General features: G+C 40.8%; 1 protein-coding gene across 1 annotated transcript in view; it reads left to right on the top strand.

Annotated features, from left to right (window-relative positions):
* LOC109911306 (von Willebrand factor A domain-containing protein 3B-like) overlaps nucleotides 1-13,967 on the top strand; it is a 117,957-nt gene that overhangs the window by 56,687 nt on the left and 47,303 nt on the right. Inside the window, exons 12-15 of the mRNA XM_048597894.1 lie at nucleotides 2,034-2,132; nucleotides 5,028-5,210; nucleotides 7,161-7,294; nucleotides 13,704-13,903. Coding sequence (XP_048453851.1) covers nucleotides 2,034-2,132; nucleotides 5,028-5,210; nucleotides 7,161-7,294; nucleotides 13,704-13,903 — 616 coding nt within the window. The remainder of the gene's footprint in view (nucleotides 1-2,033; nucleotides 2,133-5,027; nucleotides 5,211-7,160; nucleotides 7,295-13,703; nucleotides 13,904-13,967) is intronic.

The following is a 13,967-nucleotide window of genomic DNA, read 5'->3' as shown; positions in this document are numbered from 1 at the left end:
TTTTCTGAAGAAGGGTCTAGGCCCGGAACGTCAGCCTTCCTGCTCCTTTGATGCTGCTTGGCCTGCTGTGTTCATCCAGCTCTACACCTTGTTATCTCAGATTCTCCAGCATCTTCAGTTTCTACTACCTCTGCAGCTGAGGGCTGTTCAGTTCTGAAACTCTGCCCTTTTCTCTCTGAGATGGCTACTTTTCTCCCTTTTGTTATGACTCTTTGCCAGTCTTGAACCAACCACTGAGAGGCAGTGTGACAATAGCCTGGTTTGAGTGATTTGTTGTTCTATTAAATGATCTATTTCTAAATCCCTGCTCACGCTTCCAGTTAAATAGGATACAGAGGTTTGTGTCACAACCAGTGACAAGTGACTTGAATTCAGATATTAAAATTTGTTCCAAGACTACATGGAGATAAATGTTCAATTCTGATTCTTCACCTTTAAATTGAGCCAGTGCTGTTTAAATTAGCCTAACTTGTGCCTCAGTCACATATCTTTTGGATTGTTAAAGTTGTTTGAAAAATTTGAATCCTGTGATATTTTTCCTAATTCGTTCACAGATAATTGTCTACACTTATTATTGATTACATTGAAGGTGTATTTTCCAACATGTGGCAACTATCACTTAGCAACTGGCTATTACCATATAACTGATACTGCCATAAATAAAGTATACAGATTCTATGTTTGAAGTTGTACGATGATTAAAATGCTTACTCCTCATTAATGAAACATTTTTTCAATTGTTCCTTCATTAATATTGTGGATAATAACATTTAGTTTATATTTTATTGCTAATTTTTTTTATTAGATGAGGTGCCGACTGTAACTATCATGAGGTCATGCAATTAGCTTTGAACTGGGCAAAGTGTATGATTTGTCTGGCAGGGCAGATGTGTTTTTGTTATTTGATGTTTTGTGTGGTTTTATAGATGATTGACCCATCAGTATCAGAATTAATTGAAGGGATTAATACGGTAGCATCAGAAAGCACACTTTGCAGTTAACGAACTGAAATTGTTCCCACGATTGTTGTGCAGTGCAGTGTTCATTTTTATTTTAGCTGAAAAGTGAATATAGCGTTAATTCTGAAATGTACAGAATCCAGTTTTCTTCCTATCTCTCGTGCAAATGCTGAATTTTATTGACTGGCAGTTCCACAAGTTCTGACTAATTGATCATACGTTGACTGTTGGCAGACAATTTCCTTGATCTTAACCTCAGCTCACTTCCACACGTGCATGTTCTAGCTGATGATGCTGGATAGCAATTGTCAGATTCTCAGGTTATTTTCCCTGCACCTTGTCTGGCATGTTGTATAATTGAAGTTCAGACTTAAACCAGCTAATTCAGCCTATGGCAAAGATCACACAATTTTTTTTACAGAAAGATGGAAATGAAATTGAGTTGCTTGGCCCTTGTAGCCATACTCACAGTCTGAGTAAAACCCACAAGCTACGGTTTAGATGTGATTGCAATAACACGTTTTAACATAGTGAATGCTCCATCTCAGTGCTGCCACCTTGCGGTTGGTCAAAAATTACACAATACCAGATTATAGTCCGAAAGGTTTATTTGAAAACACTAGCTTTTGCAGCATTGCTCCTTCATCAGGTGTAGTGAGAGAGGCATCTGTGTCTTGATGGCTCTCTCACTACACCAGATGAAAGAGCAATGTTCCAAAAGCTAGTGTTTTCGAATAAACCAATTGGACTATAACCTGGTGTCTTTGATTTTTGACCCTGTCCAACCCAGTCCAATACTGGCACCTCCACACCTTGGGGATGCATTTGTTAGGTGCTTCGCTTTGAGAATATAACTTACTCTTATACACGTGTGTTTAATCAATAAGTGGCTCCGATTCTGCTGAGGTAATTTTGGTGGAAAGTGCAGGTAACTTGGTGCTTTCACTTCGCCGAACACGGCAGTGGAAAGATCTCTTGAGTCATGCCTTATATGGATTAATGTAATTGTGGTATTGTCAAATTTCAATTGCTTTTTAAGAAATTCAGGTTGAGCAATGCAGTATTTCTGTACAGGTCGGGGGTTCCACAAATACTTTGGAAGCTATACGACTTGCTCTTGCTGATGGTGGCACTCAAGTTGTTTACCTCCTCACTGATGGAAGACCTGACCAGGTACGGTGCTGCACAGAAAAAAAACCTCAACACCATATTCGTTGAATAAAATCTAAAGGTGTTAACATTGCCTCAAAATGAGTGACTTTGTTATTACAATTTCACTGGAGTTTGGCAGAATGAGAGGAAATGTGCAAGATCCAGAATTGTGTTCACAAGCTGGATGTAGAAAGGATGTTTCCTCTTGTGGGTGAGTGGAGAGCCAGAGGTTGTTCTTTCAGGATAGAATGAGGATAATGTTTTTCTGTCATAGGCTGTGTAGCTTTTGAACTCTCTGTCTCAGAAGTCATTAGACGTGGGGTCATAGAATCCCTACAGTGTGGAAACAGACCCTTTGGCCCAACAAGTCCACACTGACCCTCTGACATCCCACCCAGACCCATCCACCTAATTTACACATCCCCAAACACTCCGAGCAATTTAGCACAGCCAATCCATCTAGCCTGCACACCTTTGGAATGTGGAGGGAAACCAGAGCACCCTGAGGGGACCCACACAGACACAGAGAGATTGTGCAAACTCCATATAGACAATTGCCCAAGGGTGGAATCAAACCCGGGTCCCTGGTGCTGTGCGGCAGCAGCGCTAATCACTGAGGGGTCAGTGCTAACTGCTGATCCCATTGAATATTTTTAAGGCATTAGTAGATAGGTCCTTGTTAGTCAAGGGAATCAAAGGTTATCTTGGATAGTTGGAAATGTGAATTCCAAAACACAAACAGATCAACAATGAGAGACCGAATGGCCTACTGCTGCTCCTATTTTGTATGTTCATAAGCTTTTCACAGCATTAAACTTTACTGAGCATTCCAGTTGAATGTCACTTATCTTCAGTTGAGAATATCAAATGTCAATAAGAGAAAGTAACACCTGTGGTTCCTCATGAGTTTGCAGTTTTGAGCTCTGATTATACTGTTTCAGTTTTGATTGTTAGTTCTGAAAGGCAAAGTCTGTTTCATTAGATCGTGACCACATCCATTCCGCTTTCCCAACCTATCCCCATATCCTTTGACTCCTTTACTGCCCAAAAATATATATCAATCTCAGTATTGACTAGACAGTTACTGAGTATATGTTCATAGCTCTGTGGTAGAAAGTTCCAATGATTCATAACCTTCTGAGTGAAGACATTTCCCTTCATCCCATTCCAAAACATCTGACATCTTATTCTGAGACCATGGTTCTCAACTCTGCAGCCAATAGAAACAGCCTCTCACTGTGTCAAAGGTAGCAAGAACTGCCGATGCTGGAGTCAGAGATAACGCAGTGTGGAGCTGGAGGAACACAGCAGGTCAGGCAGCATCAGAGGAGCAGGAAAGTTGACATTTCAGGTCGGGACCCTTCTTCAGAAATGGAGAGGGGGAAGGGAGCTGGGAAATAAATAGAGAGAGGAGGGGTGGGGCTGGGGAAGGTAGGTGGAATAGTGATAAGTGAATGCAGGTAGGGAGTGGTGGGGATTGGTAGGGAGTGAGGCCATTCAGCCTCTTGAGCCTGCTCTACCACTCATTGGCTGATTTGATTGTAACCTCAAATCCACCTACCTGCCTGCCCCATAAAACCTTTCAACCCCCTTTGCTCAACAATGATCTATCCACCTCGGCCTTAAATATACTCAACGAATCTGCTTCCAACACATGTTGTGGACGAGAGTTGCACAGATTCTGAGTGAAAAGATTTTGCATCATTTGTGTTTTGCTCCAGACAGACATGGAGAGGGGATTAAATAATTTAAATAAAGGTCCGTTTCATCTCAGAGGCATGTAAACCTTCTCACTGGATCTGGTGCTCTTCCTGCAGAAGCAGTTTGGATCACCAGGGCAATCATTGAGTGGCATCGAGCATCTGTTGACCACTGTGTCCCTGGTTCATCAATACAAAACAATACACCCCAGCGCATCAGGAAACAAGGGGCTCCGACCACACCAATCTCTTGGGACTGTTTAGGTCGAAGGGCAGAAAGGGCTGATGGGGGATTTCCAGCCTACAGCAGCAGCTTGTCAATCAGACTCATTACCGAAATCAATTGACTCCGTTGAATGGAGCTGGGTGGCTGATTGCTTTCTTTTGTGCGGCGGCAGTGTCCCTACCTCTGGACCAGGAGGCCCAGATTCAATCTCAGTGCAAGGAAACTCTGAACTGGTTGATTAAAAAGTATCTGGAGCCATGTGGCTGTCCCATATCCTTGGAAGGCAGCCCACAATCCCTGTCAGCTGCCTCTCAGTGGGGGCAGGAGGGAATGGGATCCCTTGCCCTCAGATGCTTAGTGCCTGAACAAGGGAACTGGCATTGGGAAAAGGGGCAGGAAACTGAAAGAGCAGTCCTTTGCCTCTGACTGTCAACCAGCTCATCCCACCCGTGATCACCACTCCGCAAACACACCCCTCCCACATCCCAGCTCCTGCACTCACCCTTAGTTTGTGAGGGGAGGGGAATGAATCGGTTCATCGTTTCTAGATGTCACCCCTCAGACTGAAGGTAATGAGCAGATGATATCCTTTGATTTGCCTGCAGCTCTCAATGAGTGCATCTTCCATTACTGGGCACCCCAAGCCACAGGGAAGACCCAACGGTGGCAAATGAAGTGCTTGGAAACTAGATTCCATTGACCTACCCCATAGAACTGATGGGCTCTCCCCGTGGGTTCCCTGACCATTAAGTGAGACCCAGACAGCTTGACAAAGTCCTGGTCAATGTCACATTTAAAGTTGAGAGTTATACATGCTTGTTCAGTTAAATTAAATAGAATACTGTTGAATATCTGTAGATGCACACTAACTGAAATGTAGACTTGCTCTTCCCTCGAATAGAGGGCTCTCATGTTAAGGTAACACTTTTATTTTGACTGGTCATTTAAATTAACAGTTAATTTTGCTTTATATTTTATTATCAAATACAGCATCCAAAAACCGTTATTGCTCAGGTACAGCTCATCTGCCTTGTCCCTATTCATTGCATTGCATTTAACTGCAATGATGTTGAAGCCAATGAGTTCTTATATGAGTTGTCTGAGAAGACAGGTGGACGATTCCATTGCTATAACAGTGATATGACAGTGCCTACTAACCCTCCGCCATTTGAGGTAAGGAGTTTCCAACACTGGAAGTGAAGAAAAATATTTCAAATCCTTCAGAAACTCTATAGCAAGAGGGTAAAATGCATTTTGATACCTCTTGTGATTTTATATTTAATAACTCACATTTGTTGGCATTAAATGCTTGAAGGTGCTTCACAGGAATTGATGAAACTAAAACAAAATACTGTGTATGCTGGCAACCTACGATGAGAAACAAATTTAGCAGCATCTGTGGAGAGAGAGAGAGAGAGACAGACAGACAGAGTTCATGGGCAAAATCTCCCACTTCTCCTGGGAGTGGGTATCCGCTGGGGAGGGGGCTGGGGAATTGTGTAGGTGGCCCCAAGTCAACTTCCCAACGGTTGGATGAAACAACAGTGTTCATTTCTCGGAGTTTGATGGTGTCTCAAGCTTTGGGAAGCATTGGGAAATCCATGCATTCGTACCTCATGCATGTTCATTAAAAAGCAATCTCGCCACAATTAAATGCACATTTCTATTGTGCAACAGACAAGGACTGTGTACTTGCTGGAGGTCGAGTGATGAGCAGCTATCCTCTCAGCCTTGGGGAGCATTGATTGATCTTTGACAGGCCACGATTGAGATCAGGCCATGAGGCAAAATGTATCTGTGCACGGTTGACCAGGGATGGAGGGAGGCATGGGTAGAGATATATGAGGCAGGGAGGGAAGTATACAGGAAGGCTAGCCTGAAGCATGGAGGGATGGAAAGGATTCAGGAACATGGAGAGGAGGAGGGACGTCCCGAGTGTCATAGGTGAGGGTATAATGTTTCTGGGCGGAGAATGGGTCTCCTGGACAGGGCTGGTTGGAAAGAGGTAATGGATAATTGGAGGGCTCAGGATGGATGTGCAGATGGTAACAGGTGACAGGTTCCTGCCTTCCTCCTCGACTGCACCATTGGCCATGCTCTTCACCAATGCCTATCTAATTGGCAGACTTCTGTCCCAATGCCAAAACCTCACCACTAGGAGAAGCTTCCATCTCACATTTCAGTTGAGAGACCTTTTCTCTATTCATTCAGAGAATGTGGGCGTTGCTGACTAAGCCAGCTTTTATTGCCCATCCCTAATTGCTGCTTGAACTGAGTGACTCACTGCGGCCACTTCAGAGAGCAATTCAAATATTCATACAATGATAGGCCAGGAACCAATGGAAAAGAATGAAACTGGAGTTTAATTCTACAGCTATGTCCTTCATCTGCCCACAATGAAGTGAGCTACTAAAAGGTTGCATTACACTGTTTGGGGCCTGCCGTGGACATTATTACTTCCTTCACTCCAGGAAATCTCCAAGGTCCTGCCATAGGAAAGGCCATGATTTAATATGTAAAAGATAAATCAATGTTTCAAAGAAAGAAACACAAAACACGAAATAGAGGTTCATCATCAGAAACCTGTTAGAAAGAGCATCGAGGAGGCTTGGGAACCAGATTTACAAAGCCTATATGTCAGCTGTCATCTTCATCATAGCATTTCTAAAACTGGACAGTTTGTTATTTTGCTTTGCTTTCGTTAATGTTGCCTTCTCATTACTGTAAATTCACCAAGTTAGTAAGGTAATGAGTGATCTATTTTGGTAATTAATTTGCCAATATATTCAAAAATTAGACAGAGGATTTTTATTTATTTGCAGAACTTGCTCTCTAACTGATCCAAGTTATGTTATTATAATTATTATATTCTGTTAAGATACATCCATAGAAAATCAGACTAATTCTTATGCACAAGTATATAAGAAGGAGAATGGGATCAATCATGTTTTTTTAATCAGTGGGATTGTTATTCAAGTAGGTACTTTTTTGTGTTTAATTGTAACTAATGGCAAATCAAAGTACTTGTTTAATCCCAATCTCTTCATTTCATAATAAATCTGAATTTTCTTTAGTCAACAGTGGTCCTTGTGTTGATTAACTGAATTAATTTGAATTGTTCAGAGTGAAGATATCTGCCTTTTGAAGAAAGAAATGGAGAAGGGAAGAAACGATTTGGAGAAGGTAGAAAAGCTGTATGCTGAATGTGTAATGTTGGACTGGTATCACAATGGTGATGAAATGGGTCCAAAGCACGAGTAAGTTCAAATTCCTGACATCAACCTTTGTCACAGTTGTGCTTTGTGTTAAATGGACCTTTGAGAATTGAAATAAGTTCCCCAGAGTTAACATTTCAAGTCCAGTGACCCTTTTTCAGTTCCTGGAAAAGCTCAGCAGGTCTGGCAGCATCTGTGAAGAAAAAAATCAGGGTTAACATTTCAGGTCCAGTGATCCTTCCTCAGAACGCCACTGGATCCGAAACGTTAACTCTGACTTTTTCTTCACAGATGTTGCCAGACCTGATGAGCTTTTCCAGCAACTTCTGTTTTTGTTCCTGATTTACAGCATCCGCAGTTCTTTTAGTTTTTATTTTTCAGTTCCTGTTCCTTTAGTTGGAAATATTAACTCTGCTTTCTCTCCACAGATACTGCCAGACCTGCTGAGTTTCTCCAGCAATTTCTGTTTTTCTTTCACATTTCCAGCATCTGCAGTTTTTTGTTTTATGCTGTTTAATATAATTTACCCTGCTTCACGAAGACACTAATAAAGGGAAGCAAAGTGGTTAAAATGAATTACAGAAATATTATAGAGTTAACGTTTCGGGTCTGATGACCCTTCCTCAGTTCTGAGGAAAGGTCACCGGACCTGAAACGTTAACTCTGTTTTCTCCTCCACAGATGCTGCCAGACCTGCTGAGCTTTTCCAGCAACTTTGTTTTTGTCCCTAATTTACAGCATCCACAGTTGTTTCAGTTTTTACAGAAATATTATCCCTCGGCAACTTTATATGATTACAGTGTGACAGGTTTACTTATATCAAACACATAATATATTGTGAAAATGGTAAAAATGTTTTGTTTTTATTCACTCATGGGATATGGGTGTCTCTGGCTAGGCCAGCATTTATTGCTCACCCCTAATTGTCCAGAGGGCAGTTAAGAGTCAATCATCTGCTGTGGGTCTAGAGTCACATGTAAGTCAGACCAAATAAGGATGATAGATATCCTTACTAAAGAACATTTCTGTACACAGATGAGTTTTTCCAACAATTAACAGTGGTTTCATGTCATCATTAGACTTTTAATTCCAGATTCCTTGTTGAATTCAAAACTTCACCATCTCCCAAAGTACGATTTGAACCCCAGTCCCCAGAACTTCAGAGAACATACAAACATATGAACAAATGAATTATGAACAGGTGTAGGCCACTTGGCCCCTTGAATCTACTCTGTTGTTCAATAAAGTCATGGCTGATCTAATTAATCCCCATACCCATACTGACCCACAGTAATCTTTCACCCATGTGCTTATCAAGAATATATCTATCCCTGCCTTAAAAATATTCAAAATATTTGCTACAACAACCTTTCGTGGATGAGTGATCTAAAACTATTCAACTCTTTTTGAGAGAAAAATTCTCCTAATCTCTATTTTAAATGGGTGACTCCTTATTTTTAAACAGTGACCTCTAGTTTTAGATTTTCTCATCAGAGTAAACGTCTTCTTTACATCCAATCTGACAAGACCTCTCAGGATCTTATATGTTTCAATTAAGTCATCTGTCACTCTTCTGAACTCCAAGGAATCAAGGCCTAGCCCGTCCAACCTTTCCTCATTTGACAGCCTGCCCACTCCAGGAATTACTGTAGTAAACCTTCTTTGAATTGCTTCAAACTCCTTTATGCTCTTCCTTAAAAAGTGGACCAATACTATACATAAAACTCTAGAACTGGTTTCAAAAATACCAAGTAAATCTAATGCATAACTTTTGTTTTCAATTCCTTGCAATAAACAATAACATTTGTAAACTTTCCAATTACTTGCTGTATTTGCATACTAACGTTATACTTTTCGTTCACTAGTATACCCAGATTTTTCTACATTCTCAGAGCTCTGCAATCTCTCGCTATTTAGATAATATGATTTTTTAATATTCTTGTTAATTTGGACCATTTCATGTTCATCCACACTATATCCCATTTGCTAGTTCTCTGCCATTCACTTAGCCTGTTTCATTTTTAGCTTCCTTATACCCTCTTCACAACTTACTTTCCTACTTACCTTTGTGTTACATGAAAATTTAGCAACCATACCTTCAGATTCTTCATCCAGATAATTGCATACAAATTGTAAAAAGTTGAGGCCTTGTGGCATACTACATGTTATATCTTGCCAACCAGAAAATTTATGACTACTCCCTATTTGCAGTTAGCTAGCCAATCTTCTCTTATTGTCAATATGTTACATCGACACCATGAGCTTTTATTCTCCCACAATAACTTTTGATGTGATACCTATGAAATATTCCAGAAATCTAAGTAGTGTATGTACACTGGTTCCTCTTTACCTACATCACATGTTACTTCTTCAAAATGAAACTCCGATAAATTCGCTCAACCAAGTGTCCTAATACAAAATCTTTAATAATAGCTGCTAACATCTTCCCTATGACTGGGGTTAAGCTAATTGGAATGTAGTTTCTAGCCTTCTGTTTTTTCCCCATTTTGAATAAAGCATCAACATTTGCCATTTTCCAATCTCATGGGACCTTCCCTGAATCTATGAAATTTGGGAAAAAAAAACAATGCATCAACTATCTATAGAGCCACTTCTTTTAAGATCCTAGGATGAAATCCACCAGAAGACAGGGAGCTGCCAGCCATCAGTTCCACCAATTTTCTCAGCATCATTTCTTGGCGATTATAATTTTCTTGAGTTCCTCCCTCTCTTCATCTTCTGATATATATCTATTTCAGGGCTGTTACTTGTGTCTTCTATAGTGAAAACCTGTGAAAAATGTTGTTTAATGTGCCTGCAATCTCCTTATTTTCCATTTTAATTCTCCAAACTCCCTTTCTAAGGGAGCCACACTCACTTTAGGACAGGAGTAAGCCATTCAGCCTTTTGAGCCTGTTAGCTTACTTTGTTAGCTTATCTTTTTCAAAATTTATAGAAACTCTTACTCTTTGTTTTTCTATTTCTAGCTAGCTTTCCCTCTTATACTAACTTGCACATCTTTGTTAATCTTTCAGTCAGTCTTTCCTTTTTTGCAAAATATTTTATCCAATCTTCTGACCTGCCATTTATTGTTGAGAAACTGATTTTCCTTTAAGTTTTATGCAATCTTTGAAGTTGAAAACATGTGCAATATGGCAAAAGACTGCATGACTGAGCCTGCAACTGGTCCAAAACTTTTGTTGGAAGAACTCAAATTGTTCTTGAAATGCCAATCCACTTGTCCAATAAAGAACGTGGCATGTATTAATTCTCTTCCTGGCATGTCCCTTTGATAAAAAGCCGAGGACAGAAATAAGCAAGGATACAAGTGAATCTGCAGCCTACCAGGGTGTGGCATCATGTGTTAATACTCCAACAGTTTGGATCCTTGCTGCTTTGTTGTTTTTAAACTGTAGTATTTATGAATGGAGACCAAGGTGTAGGACCTTGTGGAAAATCACAAACCATCCACAAGTCACTGGATCATAATCAATAAACTGAACAGACAGTGCAGATCCTTGGATGGAACTTTCAACTGCTGTGTGCACAAGATGAGAAATGTGAGTGTTAGGCTTATAGTAGTGCTAAAACTGTGAAGTTGAAGTGAAGGTATGCATTAAGGTCTGAGTCCTGAAAGATAGTGATAATTGATAGGTAGGTGATGGGTATGGTGAATTAAGCAGTGCCTGAAAGTAATACTGCATTGATAGGATATGACAGTTTAAAATGCATTTTGTGACTCGGCTACCTTTTAAAGTCATCAGATTTCTTGTGGTACTGCATTCAGATCCTCTGGACTTGACCTGACATTAAGCTCTGCTGCTAACTTTTCCTACTGCCTTTTGAGCATGTATGTGGAAGGTCTCCCACTCCTGCTAACCCACCATCTTATGCTGATGGGACAGATCTCCTTGTTTTCACCTTCACCAGTAAGGATTCTAGTGCAACATCCAACATCTTGATGCATGTTCTCTCCCTCTGTGCCATGATGACCATTTTTGTACATTACAGTATTCCCATTGGTCTCTGCTGGTTTATTGAATTCCAAGCCAGTTGGTGAAATAGAAAATAAGACATTAATACTTTGATAGTGGCCTTATTCACAGAATTCAGCATTATGTATGCCTGATTGTTACCTTCTAGCCTTGTGTCTTCATATGTATTCTAGGTATGTATTAATGAATTCCCTTCACTTGTGTAGCTTAATATAATTAACACACAACTAATATCATCATCTCTAGAAGACACAATCTATCTTCCTTTAACAGGTACAAGTTAGATTTGCACAGTGCTAGTAAATAACGATCTTGGACCCTTTGCAGTTGTTTATTTTGTAGACAGTGAATTTACAGCAAATTATCTTAATGAGCAGGCTGCATTGTATTTAACAGGGGCAGATTAATCTTGCATCATTATCCCCAACTGTTTGGTAGAGCACCATTATCCAGTTGTTTATGCCATTGTTGTTTGTAGATCCTTGGTATACCACATTCTGTAGTGATCGTATTGAGGTCAGCCGGGTGAACCTCATAGAATATGAGTTCCCTGATTGGGGATGTTAATCTGATCCAGGAGAGTCAGAGGTTCTGTTCACTCTGAAAGCTGGCTCTGAGGGAGCTGGATCAGTGTCAAGGACTCTCCACATGTAGATAAAGGGTGACTTGGTGACGAGATACTGGCCTCTGTGGAGTTTTTTCAGGTTTGTGTATTACAGTGGGAACATAGGAACAGGAGTAGGCTGTTCAGCCCCTCGATCCTATTCCACCCTTCAATGAGATCATGGCTGATCTGTGGCCTAATTCCACATGTCTGCCTTTGGCCCACATTGATCAATATCTTTGCTTAACAAACATTTATCTATCCCCGATATAAAATTAACATGCAATCCAGCATTCACTGCCATTTGTGGAAGAGAGTTCCACCTGTTTTGTGCAGAAGTGCTTCCTAACATCCCTCCTGAATGGTCTGGCCCTAATTCTCAGACTATGTTCCCTAGTTCTAGAATCCTCAACCAGTGGAAATAGTTTAAAATTGTCTACCCTGACTTGCCTGCCTGTTAATATCTTGGAGGCTTTAATCAGATCACCCCTTGACTTTCTAAACTCTAGAGAAAGCAGGCAAAATTTGCATAATCTCTCCTCATTACTTAACCCCTGAAGTCCAAGTATCATTCTTGTAAACCTATGTTGTACTCCCTGCAAGGTCAATATATCCTTCCTAAGACGTGGTGCCCAGATCTGCTCATAGTACTCCATGGGGTCTAACCAGGGTTTTGTATAACCGCAGCATGACCTCTGTATCCTTGTACTGCAGTCATCTAGGTATGAACGCCAGCATTCCATTAGCTTTATTGAAATTTTCTCCAAGCGTTCATGACATTTTTAAAGATTTATACGTGTGAGCATCCGGCTGTGAAGGATTACGGCAACGGCGGTGGGGGTTTGAAGCCTTGTGCAATGACGAAGTCTGGCGTGCCCGGGCTGGTCTTAGTCCAGTGTGGGTGAAAGCATGCCCAGCACGGGGGAGAGCGAGCCCAGGAGTATCTGCAAGCCCATGGCTTGAGAAAGGGCTGTAATGTTTGATATTTTAATTTTATTTCTTTATTTTTCTACTTTTATGCTAAGAAGACTGCAGTGTGGAACTTTTAAACTCATTTCTTTATTTTTTTTATTTCTATAACTAAGATTTCGTATATAGGTACTTTGCACCTAAGATAACGCAGTGTGGCGATGTTGTAAACTTTTCACTGTACTCTTGTACCCTGTACTTGAGTACACGTGACAATGAAACCTAACTCTAGAAAATGCAAATCTAAAAATATCCATTGCATTAAATAGGCTCATTCATTTAAAGGAGGCACGGTGGCTCAGTGGTTAGCACTGCTGCCTCACAGCGCCAGGGACCCGGGTTTGATTCCACCCTCGGGTAACTGGCTGTGTGGAGTTTGTACATTCTCCCTGTGTCTGCGTGGGATTTCTCCGGGTGCTCCGGTTTCTTCCCACAGTCCAAAGATTGCAGATTAGGTGAATTGGCCATGCTAAATTGCCTGTAGTGTTCAGGGATGTGTAGATTAGGTGGGGTATAGGGCGATGGGTCTGTGTGAGATGCTGTGAGGGTCAGTGTGGACTTGTTGGGCCGAAGAGCCTGTTTCCACACTGTATGGATTCTATGGTTATCTAAAAAATGCCCTGATCTATCCTTTGATAATGACCAGAGTTCAAAAAGTCCTGAAAATCATGCAAACATTTGCAGAACAACTGAGTGACTCATTCCAAGGGATCCTCAAATCCAATATTGTGCAGGATTATGAATAGCACTGTTATGTAACTATAAAAATAACTGGTTTGGATGTTTTGGTTGGGCTAATAAACAATATCATGGCATGATGCACTCACAGTCATTTCAGTAAGACAAAGTGGTTGTAAAAACTATTATGCTTTTGTCCTTGCAGAATCACTACTGATGATCGAACGAGGAGTGACAATACATCCCAGCTGCATTCTTTAAATGCTAATGCACTTTTGAGACCCAAATCAGCTGTGGATTGGACACTAGCTACACACAGAAACCACAGGGACAGGTACCACATTTACAGCGCAGATAGTGGCAAGAGATCAAATGAACTACAAAGGAAGAAAGCCCTACATGCTGGTAAGGGAAACGAGCAATCATTCTAGCTTCAGAGATAGTAGGAACTGCAGATGCTGGAGAATCT

The sequence above is a fragment of the Rhincodon typus genome, chromosome 6 (assembly GCF_021869965.1).
Source record: "Rhincodon typus isolate 14 chromosome 6, sRhiTyp1.1, whole genome shotgun sequence".
NCBI classification, from domain to species: Eukaryota; Metazoa; Chordata; class Chondrichthyes; order Orectolobiformes; family Rhincodontidae; genus Rhincodon; species Rhincodon typus.
The sequence above is the reverse complement of the archived record's forward strand: the minus strand, read 5'-3'. Positions and strand labels throughout refer to the sequence as shown.